The following is an 18,297-nucleotide window of genomic DNA, read 5'->3' as shown; positions in this document are numbered from 1 at the left end:
CCCTCCCTCCCTTTCTGTCACCCTACCCAAAAATAAATTAGTAAACAAAAGTCTTGGCATTATGGTTTTATAAAAGAACTGAAGCCACAGAACATTTCTGAAAATTTTCTCATTCATGAGAATTATCCAAAAGATCCTTTGCCTTTTCATATTGATCAGCATTACCAACATTTCTTGAATTGTATATTCTTGTATATACTTCCCATCCAACTACCACAATGCTTCATTCTATTATTTTAATGAACATTACTATCAATTGTGTTTGTTTATTGGTTTCCTTGTATGCAGCATTACTGTGTGAAGGTCCTGTATGGCATGGTCAGAACAAATTGGATTAGAAAGCAAAAATACAGGTTGACTTTGTCTGTCAACAACTGAGTTTTGCTTTATTTCTATGTGTGAATGAGACATGCTTGTTCCTTTAATTGTATGGTAATGCCAAAGGTCAGGTTTTTTCAATTTTTCATTTCCATCAGTTAAATTTGCCTAAAGCTTTATAAATATATGCACCTCAAATTGGAACATTAACAAAAGAAAGGATACCTGGACATTTCTTTCATTTCTTATTTTATTTTAGGGTCTTGGTTCATGAGATTTATTTAGATTTTTTCCATCCCTGAATAATGGCCTTTCTGATGCGTGGAAATGAATATAGCGATATCTTTGAGGAAATTTTGTATAGAATACATACTCATCTGTCTTTCAATAAATGTCAAGTGTGTACAACCTGACATTTCTAGTTGACCCATTCTGTTGGTAATTATTGCATCCTTTTAAAGGGATCTAACACATAAATCACAGTTGAAAATCCAACTGATACAATTACAAAAGAGAAGGGACGTATTTATGAATCCAGGAAACAAAGTTTGACACCCTTGTGTAAACACCAGGAAAATTTGGTCTTCCACATCCATATCCCCAGCTAACAATGCCAGTCAAAATCCATCTTCCATCACTTTTTCTTCGGCAAGATAAAGGTCCACCGGAATCTCCCTACAAGAAAGATCATGCGTGTACCAAGTGCATTTGTCCATGATCATCAAGTTCATCATGAATGTGTCTAATGGACCATGGCTGAAAGTTCCACCCTGGCCGGCGCCTCGGCTCACTAGGTTAATCCTCCACCTTGCGGCGCCAGCACACCAGGTTCTAGTCCCGGTCAGGGCACCGGATTCTGTCCCGGTTGCCCCTCTTCCAGGCCAGCTCTCTGCTGTGGCCAGGAAGTACAGTGGAGGATGGCCCAAGTCCTTGGGCCCTGCACCCCATGGGAGACCAGGATAAGTACCTGGCTCCTACCATTGGATCAGCGCGGTGCGCTGGCCGCAGCAGCCATTGGAGGGTGAACCAACGGCAAAGGAAGACCTTTCTCTCTGTCTCTCTCTCTCACTGTCCACTCTGCCTGTTAAAAAAAAAAAAAAAAAAAAGAAGTTCCACCCTAACATGTTTTTGCTTGGCTAATTACTATGTCGTTTGGAAGTATCAAGAAATAATGTAAAACTACTGGTGTCATTTTAGAATTATCCTTCCTATAATCAAAAATCACAATCCATTCTAAGACATTTGATTCTTTAGGCTAAACATAACAATAGAAGCTTCATGCAGAAGAAAACAACTCTCACATGCCCCCTACACAAAGAATAATGTCAGTAGCAGTGCAAATAGAAATAATAAGGACTAATAATCATTTAGTGCTAGGTATGTGCTAAATACTATTTGGGATCATTTAATCATGACAACAACCTTAGACAGTATGATTACTTTGGAAGATTGACTTCTGTCTTTGACCATGCAACTTCAACTATTGACTCATGGTTCCAAAGAAAGAAGAGGTTCAGTTTAATTACAGAGAGAGAGTGAAGCAATCCTAGGGACCTCTGGCAGAGAATTGGCACAAACAAATCATCCTCACTTGAGAGACCCTTCTGCTATCTCAGTTTCACAAGGCAAAGACTCAAATAATCTTAAGTATGAGTTCACTCTTTAAATTACAATGTCTGGATTTTATTTTCTGACTCCGAGGGAAAATAAAGTTGTAATTTGCTTAAAGACAAAAATAAGAAAGTGTGGGGAGCAAACCGGACTAGACTGAGTTACTGGAATTAAGACTTATTCTATGCATCTGCTCTCCCACAATATGGCGATGGGAGAGAAGTAAACAGCTTCCGCACAGCTGCCTCCAGTTCAACCAATAAACTGTAGGACTTGCTCCTGATTGGAGAGCAGCGTACTCGGCGTGTGGGCAGCCGAGTTGGGATTGGCGGAGGAGGACTATAAAGGAGGAGAGAGACGGCATGTACCGGGAACATCTATGGGGAACATCTATCTGAAGGAACACCTGTGCAGCACCCGAGAGAGCCGGCCGGCGGTGTGCCGCTCCCCCGCAGAAGTGGGGAAAGTGGCTAGGGGGAACCGCCCTTCCACGGAGGTGGAAGGGACGGTAGCCAACCCGGGAAGAACCAGCAGCAAACCCGGGAAGGGCCGAGCAGACGAAAGAACAACGCAGGGTCCTGTGTCGTTCCTCCACGAAGAGGGGGAGCGACATAATGGTGCCGTGACTCGGATAGGAAACCTAGGACGGATTAGCAAACTTAGGAGGGAAGAAATGGGAAGAAGTGGGAAATTACCAGAGAGAGAGGCTAGCAAACAGCCTAGGGAAAAGCCAGACGAAAAAGGAGCCGGAAGGAGCTATTGAAAGCCTAGGCATAGACTCGGATACGGACTACGGGGGGAAGCTGGGAGAAATCTCTAAGGTCGAAAGCGAAAGTGAAAGCTAGAACAAACAGACTCGGATGCAGACTGTGGGGAGAGGCCAGGAGAACTGAGGGAGGAGTATTGTTGGAGGAGGGCTTGGGGAGACATGCCGGGTGGAGAAAAATGTTAGGGAAATTGAAGCCGCGGGGGGCAGGCCAAGGCGGACACGAAAGCCACTTTGGGATTCTCAAGTTAGCCCGGGAATAGGGGGCGAAAAGTTGAAATCAGAAGCTGAAACGTAAGCCAGATTGGGATCCGTCTGATTAGCCCGGGGAGCAAAGGACGGGAAGCCAGATCGTGGGGCGGAAACGTGAGCTGGGTTGAATTCGCCAGGCTAGCCCGGGGAACTTAGATTGAATGCTAGTGGTGGACACGTAAGCTACGCTGTGTTACTCGCGGAGGCTGCCGCGCGCAGACAGAGCGTGCGGGGCTCAAGTACATAGGGAACGCGGGGCTAGCGCGGAGACCGCGGAGTGTGCGCGCAAAGCCGAGCCGCGCAGAGCCGCGAAGCCTCGCAGATGAGAGAGGCGCGGGCTGAAGCGGCTCAGAGCCGGGAAGCCGCCGAGAAGTAGCCTCGGGGCGGGCAGCGGGAAGCTGCGGGGATAAGAGAAACAGAAGTTTAGAAGTAAGATGAGAGAAATAGGAATGCTGGAAGATAGAAGTAAAATGGGAGAAATAGGAATGCCCGGAGATAGAGAAATAGAGAAATAGAAAGGCCTCCCCTCAACATGGCAATGAGAAAGCTTGGATTTGGTCTGCCTGATTAAGTGAGGCAATGAGCACGATGAGCACCTGCAGCGGCTAGCAGCTTATGCGCCGCAGGTCACCGAAGACAGGCATGAATTAACATCAGTAAGGCCTCCCCACAAAAAGGCAATGAGAAGGCTTGGATTCGGTTTGCCTGATAGGGCTTGTAAGCCCCTGCAGGCTCGACCAGAGCATGCGCTGCAGGGCACCGAACACAGGCACGCATCAGCGCCTAAAAACCTCCTCACAACATGGCGAAGAGAGGACCCGGATTCGGTTTGCCTGATTGATAGGACTTGTAAGAGCCTGTGGCAACTCTAGCAAGTAGAGCAGAGTGTGTGCCGCGGGACACCGAAGACAGGCGCGTATCAACGCCAAAAAATAAAAAGAAAGGGGGATCTGTGGGGAGCAAACCGGACTAGACTGAGTTACTGGAATTAAGACTTATTCTATGCATCTGCTCTCCCACAATATGGCGATGGGAGAGAAGTAAACAGCTTCCGCACAGCTGCCTCCAGTTCAACCAATAAACTGTAGGACTTGCTCCTGATTGGAGAGCAGCGTACTCGGCGTGTGGGCAGCCGAGTTGGGATTGGCGGAGGAGGACTATAAAGGAGGAGAGAGACGGCATGTACCGGGAACATCTATGGGGAACATCTATCTGAAGGAACACCTGTGCAGCACCCGAGAGAGCCGGCCGGCGGTGTGCCGCTCCCCCGCGGAAGTGGGGAAAGTGGCTAGGGGGAACCGCCCTTCCACGGAGGTGGAAGGGACGGTAGCCAACCCGGGAAGAACCAGCAGCAAACCCGGGAAGGGCCGAGCAGACGAAAGAACAACGCAGGGTCCTGTGTCGTTCCTCCACGAAGAGGGGGAGCGACAAGAAAGCACTCCATGATGGCTCTGGTAGCCCACCTCCACACTTTTATACCTGGTCAGGTAAACTCTATTAGGAAAATGGGCTTCATTTTCATTATAGCCACACCAACTCTACTAATACTAATCTAATGTGTAAACCCTGGTGGCCAGATGGAAAGGGCTGTAACTGACCAGTTTCAGGAAGCACCCAAAGTGCATTAGCTGTAGCATTAAATAGTCTAGGGTTCAACTCCTAGCTCAGACATTTGCACTTTCCAGCTCTATGATCTTGAGTAACGTACTCCTCTAGGCCCAGTTTCCTCTTCTATAAATGGAGGATAAAAGAATTTGTGTCATGGACCTGGCACAGTGCTTGCCCCAAAACTGGAGCTCAAAGTCCTTATTGGACTAAGATGAGTTTTTGTGACATTGTGATTAAGATGGCACAAGGATGTGAGAACAGCTCACACTGTGCTCCTTAGTCTCGAAGTCATGATACTTGCAGAGACTGAAATCTCAGGCTTAATGAGATGTTGCTCTAACATGGTCTCCAGATGTACCACAGTCAGAGTGGCTTCCCAGGGGCCTACAAATGAATCACTATTCCCATTTGCCTTCCCTTTCCCCCAGCCTATTTTCCAGAGTGACTAAATATTTCCAGAATCTAAATGGTTGCTGTTGAGGAAATAGGTAGTAATTCTGAAATCCAGTATGCACGTGTGTACCTTTGTTTGGTTTTGTTTTCTTACTTTTTTCTTATAAGAAAATCATGATATAATGATGATTGCTAGAAAATTGCATTCTGTAGAACCAATTCTTTCACCACTTTTCCCTGACCTTAGGCAACTGGATTATAATTAATATCTAAGCAATGCAGGTGAATTAAGTGGAATACCTGCCCTAGTTTGTAGATTAAATGGGAAGGCACTTAAGTAGATAACAAAACTTGTTGGGCAAGGGGAAGGTAAAATGACTTACTTTGCAGGCATCTCTCTTGCCTGACATTACACCTGCACAGAGCATCCGTGAAGTGATGATCCCATAGGTGGAAACACAGAGGGTTTGATCAATGATTTCCACCTCTGCTTGCTGCAAAACAGGGGGGCCTTTATTATCTGGAAAACACATTGAAGTGTGATAATGGCAATGACTAGACTCATTCAGGGCTCCATCTGAACAATTAACTCACATTATAACACCTTTTCTCCTCACAATAATTGTTTGAGGGAAATTCTGCTATCAGCCCCATTTTACTGATGAAGAAGTGGAGGCTTAGGAGGCTACAGGATTTGCTCAATGGCACACAGCAGTATTCAGACTCAAGGTCTGTCTTGATCACCTGAGCCACCTTAGTATCCTTCTTCACCCTGTGCCTAATGCTTCCAGTAGGACTGGGAGTCAATAACAGTTAGTACCAATATTTACTGTTCAGGAAAGTTTCTTAAGTGGAGCAGCATGACTGACATATGGAAGTCTCCAAGGAACCATATAAATGTAATGGTCTGGCTATGTCCTTTTCACTAACTTTTAACCTGTTAGGCTAAGATGATACAGAAAAATATACACATACACTCATGCTTATAAAGAAAATTTATGATAAGTTGGTTGGGTAGACTCTTTTCTGTTGTGACATATGATAATGTAATTAAAGCACTGAGCACAATAACTTAGGAAGGTTGCAAGTGTTCACACAGTTAGCTGCCCTCTCTTGGGATCTTGAGAACTCAGCAGGCCCAAACTAGTGGTGGCCATTATCACTGTGATAACTAAATGAGGGCAGTGAGCTTCAAGAAGCTGCTCACAGTGAACTTCTGTAGAGTGTCAACAACGAGGCTGCAGGATAAGAATCAAATAGTATAGACACTGCCTCTGTCCTAAACTCTCGGAAAGAACTGCAATGGAATTGGAGATGATTGAGAGATCATGGGAAAATTATTGGTTCTAATCTTGGGGAAGACATTCAGAAAGCTTTGGAGTCTCCCTCTCATCATATTCTCAGAATGAACCATAAATCATGAAGCATGGACAACTTTGGCAGATGGGTATAAGGACTTCCCTACGATAAGCCTGTTTGCACAGATCAAAAAAGATGATCCCATCGTTTCTGGGTAGAGCAGTTCCAGACTAGTGTATCAGCTGAATTTGCAGTTTGGGGTGCCAAGGATAGATTTAAGCCCTCATTCTCATTTCCTGGCCAGTAGTACAGAATATATCGTTCACATAGCTATCAAGTTGATACAACAGGCTGTGTGTGTGTGTGTGTGTGTGTGTCCTTCTGTCCTTTCTGAAAATGAACCACTCCTTTGGATAAAAAGGGAATCTAACAATAAGGGAACTGCCCTTCTATAGTGGAAGACCTAATAAACACTTAAGAGTCTGGAAAGGGCTACACTATCAAGTCAGTTTTGCTTTGCTCACAAAATCCCTCTTCCCCCTTTTGAAGTGGACCCTGATTCTTTCACAGCAAGTGGAGAACATCATAAACCAGGGATAATAACACCCTCCTCCAGCCCAGCAATGCAGGAAGGTCAGGGAATCAAAGGAGGCGATATGCACCAAACCTCTCTATGAACCCCAAACACTCTACCACACACGTTGCTAGCATCAGTGGGGGAAGTGCATGACTGCTCATTCACACACTCACCTGCTTCATGCCTTCTCCCCCAGCCAGTCACCCAGCACTTCTCCCCGCTGCGCACTTTCTGACCGGCAGGAGGAATGCATATTGGCTGAATGAGCTGCTTCAGCGTCTCAGGCCAGGCGACACTGAGCTGCAGCAAAGCAATGTCATAGTCAAATGTCTGGCTGTTATAGTATTCATGGACCACAATTCTTCTCACCGGGGACACAAACTTGGCATTCCCCTGCACATACATCCCAAGGTGAGCGGTCCACGGCGTGGGGTCCGACAGCCTGGTAGAAAAGCAATGAAGCACAAAGTTAGTAGCTTGCAGAGCAATGTATGATTTGTCAACATGCATCCTAAAGACGAGGGCTGAGAAGGGGAGGGTCTGCCCTCCACTGGCCTGATCTGAGCCACGGGCTCTGCCAAGGAACATAGCGAGAAGCACAACTTCTCTTGGTTCCTTGTAAAACCAGAGATGAAGTAAGCTGTAACAGGATTGGCAAGTTATAGCTATGTTCCAGAACATTCCTCAACAACATCCAAAGGAGATGCTTGGAAATTTTCTTGCCACTGGTGTTCCATGAACCAGATACACATCAAGAATGTTGGTAACTAGACTTAATTTGTTACTTTCTTCCTATGCTGACAATGGCATTTGAGACAAAGACAGCCAGTAAGGTGGTAGTCTAGGAACACTTCCACCAAATTTGAATACTAAAAAAAAGATTAGAAATCAAACTATTACAAACAGGAATTTCATGCAATTCCTTTTTATAAACTTCCAGAAGCCTTACAGACAATTGTTCGAATTGCTCAAGTATGATCACCTATGTAGAGGCACCAAACTTCCTTCATTCCATGTCACTCCTTCCAGAATTCTAATCTTGACCCCACTGGCCCTGAGCAAGTCACGGAGGGGCTTTGTCACTACCATGTGAGGCTGTCATCTCCACCAGGGTAGCAATGGGGTGAAAGGTGGGCATGGAGAGAAAGGAAACTTTCTAAAAAAAATAGACACAGCCCACAGAGGGACCTAACTAGCTGACATCTCCTGCATGGCACTGGAGACCCACGGGAGTATTAAGGTTAGCATATTATTTGGGGAAGTTTCACAGAAGACAAATGATCAGTAACAAGCATGAATCAAGTAACTTCCAGGAAAAGCAAATACTCAAATTGTAAAGCTTCTCTGAAATGCTCCACTTAAACAATTTAGAATGAGAAATGAATGAAACTAGCTTCATATCTAAGATCCGGTAGATTTCAGATATGTATAAATTTTATGGGAGATTATTTTCTATTTATTTTCTATTCTAGTTGGAAGAGCATCTGTCCCACAATTGGCACCACAGAGTTCTTCCAGTACCAATCCTCATGGGCCTCCCCAGGTCCTAATCCTAGTAGGAATCCCCATGTTCCAGCCACTTCCACGGCCTATTCTTCTTCATGTACTCCGCACAGTTCCATAGGTCAATCCCTCTGATTTTTAAGCCTTATCTTGTTTTCTCAGCCTAGTAAAAACCTATTCATTCTTAATGTTTTCTTTAAGTTCTTTTCTTTTTCTATCAAAAATACCTAATCCCCCTCCCTGTACCATCAAAGGGGGAAAAAAAGTTTTTTTTTGTATGAACTTGTGTAAAAAAAAAAAAAAAAAAAAAAACTAAATCAGAACAACTGAATTGACTATCTCCAACAGTCCTCCTCCTACAGCTTGAGGAGAGACAGATGATCTGCAGTCACAGAGTCCACCTGAGACTAAGAATTGAGATGTCCTACCTGTTTCCATGGAAACAGTGGGCTGCAGAGAGAAGCCACTCCCTGGAGATGACCGAGGCACCACAGTAGGCAGATCCGACAAAGTGGAGGCTGACTTGCCATGGCCAACCTCCCTCCAGGGTGTCCGTGCCCCCAACGATGCGGTGGAGGGAGGAAGAGCCCCTGCTGCAGCCTTTAGAAGAGGAAAGGTCACGTGATTTAAAGGCAGACTGGGAAGAAAAACTTGAACTTAAGTCAGGCTGGGTGCTGGGATGGGAACCGACTCACCAGGTAAGCGATTTGAAATTCCCTGCTTATCTAGAGGGTTGTGGGTATGTGGATCTGTCTGAAATCAGCACCTACAGGCCACTCCCTCCTACCTGAAACCTGCACTGCCACAGGCTCTCCCCATATGATAATGCATGTGAAGGGGCACAGGGCACATGGGAAGAGGTGTCCCTGAACAGCCCTCAGAGTTAGATTGCTACAGAGAGGGAAAAAGAGAAACTGTATGTTGTGGAATTGAGTAGATCTTTGAAGTTGTGCTGATCTGAGAAAGAGTGTTTGGGAGACCATTTATAAGTCTAAAGCCAATTAAAACCTACTAAGAAAAATGAGTCTTCAGAGCAGTTATTTTCCAGTATAAGCAGTACTGATAAGATATATTATCAACACCTTGCTACTTGGCCAGTTAGAAGCCACATGACCCATAAGAATATATGGTAAATTACAGCTACTGGGTCTTAGCTGAAAAAAGAACCATCACTCAATATTGTTTATAACATTGGGCATAATTAATGTCACCCACTAAGTTCTAGTATCTGTTTGTCACCAGTTTTTGTTTTTAATTTAAGACCTTTTATTCATTTATTTAAGAGGCAAAGAGAGAAAGAAAAAGAGAGATCCCATCTGCTGGTTCATTCCCCAAATGCCTGCAACAGCAGGGACTTCTCCCTTGGTTAGTATCACTAGGAACTAGAAGTTCTCATTATAAACATCTAGGGCATTAATGTTTGTTATCATGAAAGAAAACAATAAAACTCCAAAGTTTTTATTTCTGAGAAACAATTTCATATTCAGTTTAACAACACTTACTGTTCTTCCCTGTCTCTGTGGGAAACTCTGCCAGAGCAATTGTACCCAGAAGGGAATGTAACTAGAAGGGGGAGTGGGTACCACCACGCAGAGAATTCAAGGATTCAGCCTCCATATCAGCCACCATATCAGGGCTCTGGGTCAAGTCCTAGCTACACTACTTCCAATCCAACTTCGTGCTAATGTGCTCAGGAGGCAGCAGATGATGGCTTAAGTACTTAAGCCCCTGCTACCCACATAGGAAATCTACATGCAGTCCCAAGCTCCTGGCTTCAGCCTGCCCAGCCCTGGCTGTTGTCAGTATTTGGGGAGTGAATCAGCAGATGAAACTCCCCACCCCCCTCTCTCAGGCTCTCGGGCTCTTCCCTTCTTCCTCTCTCTGTCACTCTGCCTTTTAAATAGATAAGTGAACATCAAAAATAGAAGATGGGTAGACTGAAGACGGGAATACAGGAAACAGAAGGAGTAAACTGCCACTCACTACAGCCTTCTTCATCACTTCCATCTGGACAGTCCACTGTCCCATCACATTTTGCATTCTGTTTCCTAAAGCAAATATCGTTGCCACACTTAAACGTTCTGTTATTGCATGGAATGCCTAAAAATGAACAAAGAGAAACGAAACAGTTTTTCTCAACATTGAATGACATTGAATTTGCAAAGGACAGTTTATCCATGGGGTTGCTATTTGCTATAAACAGCAGAGAGAAACGATGCAACCCTACAGCAAGCTGTCCAATCACCTGAGCTGAACCATTGAACAGCAAGCCCGGTGGCACATCTGATGAAAACCAAGTGATTGTCTCTCCTTCCTTTCACCGTGGGTAAAGGTCGAAAAAGTTGGGCCATTTCTGCTTTGCTATTACTTGGTCTTGTTATCCAAGAAAAGTTTTCAGCAAACAGCACTACCACATTCAGTCACTTTATATCATTAGGGAAAAGACAACTGCACAGACCTTGTGAATTAGAGCACATTTGTTCACAGCCCCAGGGTTTGTGTCTCTGCAGGATTTAGTATACAGTGTGTTATGGAATCGGGAAAATTCCTTTTTATCAGGTCCTCAGTACTTACAACTTTGAGTAGCATTAAAAGAATGTGCACAGTGAAAATCTGCCCTATTCACACAGGAATGTACACACACACTACTGAACCCCTGTTAGAGCAACCAACTGTCCCATTTTGTCCGAGACTGGGGGAGTTCTTGGGACTAGGGGCTTCTAGTGCTAAAACAGGGAAAGTTCTAGGAAAACTGGACAAGTTGATTGCCCTAACCCAGTGAAAGTCTTTTGATTCTGGTTTAGGAAAAGCTCAATCCCTCCTCACTCTGAGTGCAGTTCTGCTCATCCTGGCCATTGTCACAGTCCCTGAAGCCATCGCAGACCAAAGGGCCATGCTTCCTGGAGAAGCTGGCATTGCAGGTAGCACTAAGGGCCACTAGAATGAGAAAAAACAGAAAGGTCATGAGTCAGAGACATCCAGCAGCTGGATTCTCTGATGAACAGCAGCGCAACTCAAAGGTACAGCTCATTAAGTTGACTTAAATTAAAAGAAATAAAAGATAGTTTTCACCTAAATTGACACTCCCCTGAATAAAAGCAGATGTTTAAACTTTAGTGTAATTCCTAGCACTTGAGTTTTTCAGACCTGGTTTTGCTTTTGGGTAAATGTGGTAAACTCTGATGATGTGTTTATTTAATTACAATTAAATGCACAGGGGCAGGTGTTGTGATGTAGCCAGTAAAGTTGCTGCCTGTGATGCCAGCATCCCATATGGGAGTCAATTCAAGTCCTGGATACTCCACTTCTGATCCAGCTCCCTGCTAATGGCCTGGGAAAGTGCTTGGGTGCCTGCATCCATGTGGGAGACCTGGAAGAAGCTGTTGGCTCCTGCTTCAGCCTGGCCCAGCCCCAGCTGTTGCAGCCATCTGGGGAGTAAACCAGAGGATGCAAGATATCTCTCTGCCTCTCCCTTTCTCTCTGTAACTCTTTCAAATACATAAATAAGTCTTAAAATGCATAAGTTATTTATTTTCTTTAAAATCATGAGCTGTTTTCTAAATTGAACTTGTCTATCTTCCTCAACAGAGTGGGAGTGTCTTGAGATTGGGGATTTTGTGTGATTCATCTCTTATCTCAAACCCTTATCAAATAGTAGATGCTCACTAAATGGCACAGTGAGAAATAACAATGACCAAAAGTAGTCCTTATGATAAAGCAATAGCAATCACTTGTATCTGAAACATCAGAGCAGAGAAAATAAAAAACAAAAACAGGGGCTGCCGCTTGCAGCGTAGTGGGCTAAGCCTCTGCCTGCAGTGCCAGTATCCCATATGGGTGCTGGTTCAAGTCCCAGCTGCAGCTCTTCCAATCCAGCTCTCTGCTATGGCATGGGAAAGCAGTGGAAAATGGCCCAAGTGCTTGGGTCCCTGCACCTACATGGGAGACCCAGAAGAAGCTCCTGGCTCCTGCCTTCAGATGGGCCCAGCTCCAGCCATTGCAGCCATTTGTGGAGTGAACCAGTGGATACACCTGTCTCTCTGTCATTGCCTTTCTCTATCTGTAACTCTACCTCTCAAATAAATAAGTAAAAAAATTTTTTTTAAAAAACCCTTTAGTCACTATGGAATGGTCAGTATTTCTTTTATTTTCTCTCTTTTTTTTAAGATTTATTTTGAAGACAGAGTTACAGAGAGAGAGGCAGACACAGAGAGAGAGAGTGGTCTTCCATCCACAGTTTCACTCCCCAAATGGCCACAATGGCTGGAGCTGAGCTGATCCAAAGCCAGGAGCCAGGAGCTTATTCCAGGTCTCCCACATGGGTGCAGGGGCCCAAGGTCTGGGGCCATCCTCTGCTGCTTTCCCAGGTGCATTAGCAGGGAGCTGGATCAGAAGTGAAGCAGCAGGGATTCAAACAGATGTCCATAAGGTATGCCAGCAGTGCAGATAGTGTCTTAACTCGCTCCACCATAGCTCCAGCAACAGTATTTATTTTCTTAACAAATAAAAGACTATAGATTTAAATGATCAATAGACTATAAACTAAGAAAGTTTTGTTTTGTCAATAAAAGAAGCTATAGAACTACAGTTTATTTAATGAATACAGTATTTTTACACTTAGCTATATTAACTGAATTATTTCTTCAAGGGTATGAAAAAGACAAATAACAACACCATTGCAATTGTATGTGAATTAAACCTTCTGGATCTTAGGAGAAAGGAGAAAGTGTTGCCAATGATTTCACTTTATCTAATGAATTGTTCTCCCCACATTACTTCCTACAACTGGAGATAGATTCAGGAATGAGGGGAAAATAGCAATGAAAAAATCGAAACAGATTCTTCCACAAAATAGAAATATCCAGTGTACCACCCCTTAGTCATTACCTATGAGATGTCAATGCAAACTGTACAGGTTAAACACACACACACACACACACACACACACACACACACAGAGGAAACCTCTAATTTACAAACACCTGTGCTCCATAAACAGGCCGAAGGAGTCTGCTGCTTTGCAAATTCTGACTTTCTCTCTGTACTGAGGATCTGCACTTCCAAACAGGACTGCTTTGTTTAAGTCAGTGGTGGATTAAGTTCTTAGTCACAGATCTACACTCCCTAGGGTACTATGATGCATCCAGCTCTTGCCGTGGCTCCAAGGTATACAGAGTAAATTTCCCTGCTCCTTGACTTTGACCTCAACTAAGCTATATCTTGCAAGGATGGTGTGCCAATTCCATGTCCAGTTCTTAAGGACCTGGGGTTTCTGCCCACCCCTCCTTTGCTTCTTCACTGTCATGACTAGCCCACTGGTTTAATGGAGAAAAGTGCCACAGAGAGTAGGCCTGACCCCAACCTGGGAAGAACCAAGGTAAGGAGGAAACAGTGTTGGAAGCAGAGCCACCCAGATGAGCTCAATCTAGGTCAGTCAGATACCAGACAACCCAAGAATGCATGATGGAAAATAAATGATTGTTTTTAAGCCACTGGGCTTTAGGGTAGTGTGTTATGCAGCAATAGAGAGCAACTACCACAACTAAGGATACACACCAGCAGCAACCAGGGTCGTGAGAAGGTACTTATTCACAAGAAAGTCATTTTAAAAGCTTGAATACCTACCACAGAAAAGTTCATCACTTTCATCAAAGCAGTCATTTACTCCATCACAGCGCTGGGCCTGAGTGACACACAAACCGGAGGAGCATCTAAAAGATCCAACAGGACAGGCTACAGACAACAAAAAAGAGAAAATCTTGGGGTGGTCCCTAAAAATCATCAGCTCACATTAGCAAAGAAATGGAAAGTGTTAAGTGCTTAGGAAGTTGGCAAGGTAGCAGCAGTAATTATATCATTTATCCATCCAATCAAGGCTCTAGGGAGCTAAAGAACTTAAAAGAGCAAGAATAAAAGCAAATTAACTCAACAAAAGCTCTGAGTGAGCATTACATCCAGCTCATGTGCACAATTGGAGTTCTGCCTCCACAGCCTTGGCTCAGCTCTATGGCATTAGCACGGACTGGCAGAATGTGAAAGCGGCGAGAAACCTAAGAGTCCAAAGGTTCTTAATATGGAGGGGAGGTGGGATGGTCTTTACGCTCCCTGGGGAATTATAAAAGGGTTCCTGGTATTTCTGAATCCACTGTGATCAGATGCACAATTGTATGCATCTTTGATCACATTTCCAAGTGATCCCTCTTCCAAAATTCTGATCCTACCAAGTGGAAAAGAGGGGGATTAGTGACTGGTCTCAAAACCCAAGATTCCTGCCTCCTACCTTGCTGGCCATCATCCTGTCCACTTCAGCCAAGTTGCTCATCAAAGATCCTTTCCCTGCCTAGACTTGAATCATTAATCTTGGGCTTACAGCTAAATATTATAGCAATAATAAATCCTGGGGCTGACGTTGTGGCACAGAGGGTAAAGTTGCTGTCTGCAGTGCCTGCATCCCCTGTGGGCGCCAGTTTGTGTCCTGGCTGCTCCACTTCTGATCCAACTCTCTGCTAATGGCCTGGGAAAAGCAGCAGATGGCCCAAGTGTTTGGATCCCTGCCAGCCACATGGGAGACCCAGATGAAGCTACTGGCTTTAACCTGGCTCAGCGCTGGCAGTTGTAGACATCTGGTGAGTAAACCAGAAGATGGATGATCTCCCTCTCTCTCTGTAACTCTGACTTTCAAATAAAAAATAGGGGCTGACACTGCAGCACAGTGGGTTAAGCCACTATCTGCACTGCCAGAATCCCATATGGCCACTGGTTGGAGTCCTGGCTGCTCCACTTCCGATCCAGCTCCCTGTTAATGTGCCTGGGAAAGCAGCAGAGGATGGCCCAAGTTCTTGGGCCTCTGTACCCATGTGGTAGATCCAGAAGAAGCTCCTGGCTCCTTGCTTCAGATAGGCTCAGCTCCAACCATTGTGGCCATTTGGGGATTGAACCAAAGGATAGAAGATCTGTCTCTCTGCCTCTCCTTCTCTCTCTCTTTGTAACTCAGACTTTCAAATAAATAAATAAATCTTAAAAATAATAAATTCTTCCTCCTCTGTGCAAAATAATGGGGGGAGTGCATTATCAGACCAACCACCGTCTCAGTGGCACATGATGCAGTGGATGAGCCACTGGAAAGGCAACATGGATAGAAAAAAAGAGTAAGGTGAAGGCAGGTGTTTTGTCCAGCAGTTGAGACACCAGTTAAGACACAAGTGTCCCGCATCAGAGTACCTGGGTTCAGTGCCCACCTCCAGCTCCTGACTCCAGCTTCCTGCTAATTTAGACCTTTCCAGGCAGTCATGATGGCTACAGTAATTGTTCTCCTGCCACTCACATGGGAGATTTGGATTGCATTTCAGCTTCTAGCTTCAGAGTCCTGCTTGAATTTGGGAAGTGAACCAGTTCCTTGCTCGTTCGCTCTCTCTCTTACTCTCTCTCCTCTCAAAAATAATTTTTTAAGTTAAAGCCAATATAGAATTTCCCCAGCAAGTCATTATCTACTCTCTCCAGTGCTAATGATTTCCCTTCTGCTGACCATTTCCTGGCTACTAATCTAGCAATTTTCAGTATGGATTTCAAGTTCAAAATTCTGAGGGCTAACATTTGAACTCTTTTGATCAATCAACTCTCTCCATGGTTCACAGGCCACAGTCACAAGTGTTGGCCTTGGAGCTACTATTTGTTGGCATAAACATCATATTTACAAAGAGTGATGGTTAGCATGAAGAACAACAAACCAAGACTTGAGCTCTTCCTATATTTTAAGAATGATGTGAAAAATTAGTTTTCAACTATAAATCAGTGATATCAAAAAGTTATTATTTCTTTTAACTTAAAATATAGCAATAAATATATAATTTTATGTATCACTTATTTTATTTGTATTATGTATTTATTATCTATACAAGGGAGCTTCAGAAAGTTCATGGATAAGTCAACTGAAAAGAAATATATTTTGGTGCAAAAATTTTTTTGAAATCAATGCATACTTTTTCCATGATATGTATTTTCCATATGAAACTCCCTCATAATAATTTATTATAAAAGTAAATATATACAATGAAATAGCAGAAATCAAGCAGTGTTCAATCCCATCCTCAAAGTTTGAGTTATAGAGTGTTAGTCTCCATTTAACAATATATTAAGGCTTTCAAAGGAGCTGATTCCAAGCTTACGTTGACTGATGTTGTAACTGCCATATTCTACCAAAAGTGGCTTGTCTGAAAGCCTTGAGCTGCCCTGGAGCTGAATGTGCACCAGAGGGCTGGGCACTCGGAAAATTGTCTGGTGATCCATGTAGGAGCCACAGTACCTGCAGAGACAAGAGTCGGGGACACACAGATTGTCAGTGGCATTGCTGTGGACATCGACCTCACTGACTCTGGTCATTTGGGTTTTTACAAGCACAGATGCTTATTATTGGCTGTTATCCATTCAATTTGCTCCTCTGCTGATTAGAATAATAATAGTGCCATCCACCTGTTGCTCTCCTAGCCTGCAGGTAGGATCCAAAGGAATACAGATTTAATCCTCCCATTCTTCTCTCCTTTTTTGGTGTAAAAAAAGTGTAACAATAAAAATTCCCTGCTTTTGCCCACAAAGCAACCTCTCTACAGAACAGAGTGGAATCCTGTGAACTCAGGTTGAAAATATGCAAAGAATTCCAGCAACATAGAACGCAAAGGATAACAATCTAATTTGGAATCCAGTGCACACTTCAGGGCTTGTCCTTGGCAAAATTTCAAAATAATACCTGCTTACAATATTTCACTACCTGGACTTTTTTCTTCCCTCTTGTCACCTAAAAGCTCCCTACCCCAGATGCCCAGTGTTCTCTTGAGAAACTGCCCCTTCTGTTCATTCTTACTACATGAGCACCGTGGGTACTGCAACATGGAGTATTACACTGCAGGCCCACGATAAGCTTCCCAGGGTGAAAATACTGAGGTCTTTCCAGAAGTCAGAGAGCAGCTGCAAGGCTCGAGGGAGACATCTCCTGCTGGAACCTATGAATGCCAATCACTCCAGGCCCCCAAAGTACTCAAGTTCCATTGGCTCAGACACCAGCCTTGGGGTACACAGATCATCTAGATGTCAAGGCTTGAAAGAGGAAGTCATTCCGGTGCTATTCAGAAAGTCTGTTGTAGTTGGCTGAAGTTCAGGAACAGATGGGCTGATAGACCAGCCCCTGGGAGGCAATGAAGAGAGAGCAGCTGTGGGTGGTCACTTGGCCAGGTGGGAGCCAGGGCCTGAGTGAGAGGCACCTGAAAGGCAAGCCAGGATTCAGGGCCAGAGTCTGCTGTGGTTGGTCATCTTGAGATCAGAATCCTACTCTGAAAACATCATTATGTCATCTGTATTTTAAAATAATTATCATCACTCAATCCTTTAAGATTTGGAGCTTTATTGCTAGGAAGAGCCTCACTTGGGAGAATTAAGGGGGAATCAAGCAGGAAAGGATCTTTTGCACCTGTACTTGGCCTAGGTCTAAAAGATAGTATGCATGGGGCCTGCGCTGTGGTGCAGTGGGTTAATGCCCTGGCCTGAAGTGCTGGCATCCTATATGGGCGCTGATTCTAGTTCCAGCTACTCCTCTTCACATCCAACTCTCTGCTATGGTCTGGGAAAGCAGTAGAAGACAGCCCAAATCCTTGGGCCCCTGCACCCGTGTGGGAGACCCGGAGGAAGCTCCTGGCTTCAGATGGGCACAACTCTGGCCATTGCGGCCATCTAGGGAGTGAACTAGAGGATGGAAGACCTCTCTCTCTGTCTCTACCTCTCTCTGTAACTGTCTTTCAAATAAATAAAATAAATCTTTTTAAAAATAGAAATAAATAAAAGATAGTATTCAAAGAGGCATGATAGTGGCTATGGAGTCAAAGTTTAAGTTGTGAGATTGGGGAAACCCAGCAAGAATCAGTTTACATGGATACCTAGGGCAAGGAAGGAAGAGGGAGCCATAAAGAAGTGACTTGCTGAT

At 44.3% G+C, this 18,297-nt stretch overlaps 1 protein-coding gene across 2 annotated transcripts in view; it reads right to left on the bottom strand.

The window, feature by feature from the left end:
* Positions 1-582: 582 nt before the first annotated feature.
* Positions 583-18,297, bottom strand: part of TMPRSS7 (transmembrane serine protease 7) — a 46,870-nt gene continuing 29,155 nt past the window's right edge. For both annotated transcript variants that reach the window (XM_070072104.2, XM_070072105.2), the window contains 8 exons: positions 16,493-16,629; positions 13,953-14,060; positions 11,154-11,264; positions 10,311-10,427; positions 8,756-8,927; positions 6,998-7,266; positions 5,332-5,468; positions 583-993 (listed from right to left, as the gene is read on the bottom strand). In XM_070072104.2, the coding sequence (XP_069928205.2) occupies positions 823-993; positions 5,332-5,468; positions 6,998-7,266; positions 8,756-8,927; positions 10,311-10,427; positions 11,154-11,264; positions 13,953-14,060; positions 16,493-16,629 (1,222 nt within the window). In that variant the 3' untranslated portion in view covers positions 583-822. The remainder of the gene's footprint in view (positions 994-5,331; positions 5,469-6,997; positions 7,267-8,755; positions 8,928-10,310; positions 10,428-11,153; positions 11,265-13,952; positions 14,061-16,492; positions 16,630-18,297) is intronic.

This window comes from Oryctolagus cuniculus, chromosome 4 (assembly GCF_051225735.1).
Source record: "Oryctolagus cuniculus isolate XC-2025 breed Fujian yellow rabbit chromosome 4, ASM5122573v1, whole genome shotgun sequence".
In the NCBI taxonomy this organism is placed as follows: Eukaryota; Metazoa; Chordata; class Mammalia; order Lagomorpha; family Leporidae; genus Oryctolagus; species Oryctolagus cuniculus.
Note: the sequence above shows the minus strand (reverse complement) of the source record. Positions and strands in the feature narration are given on the sequence as shown.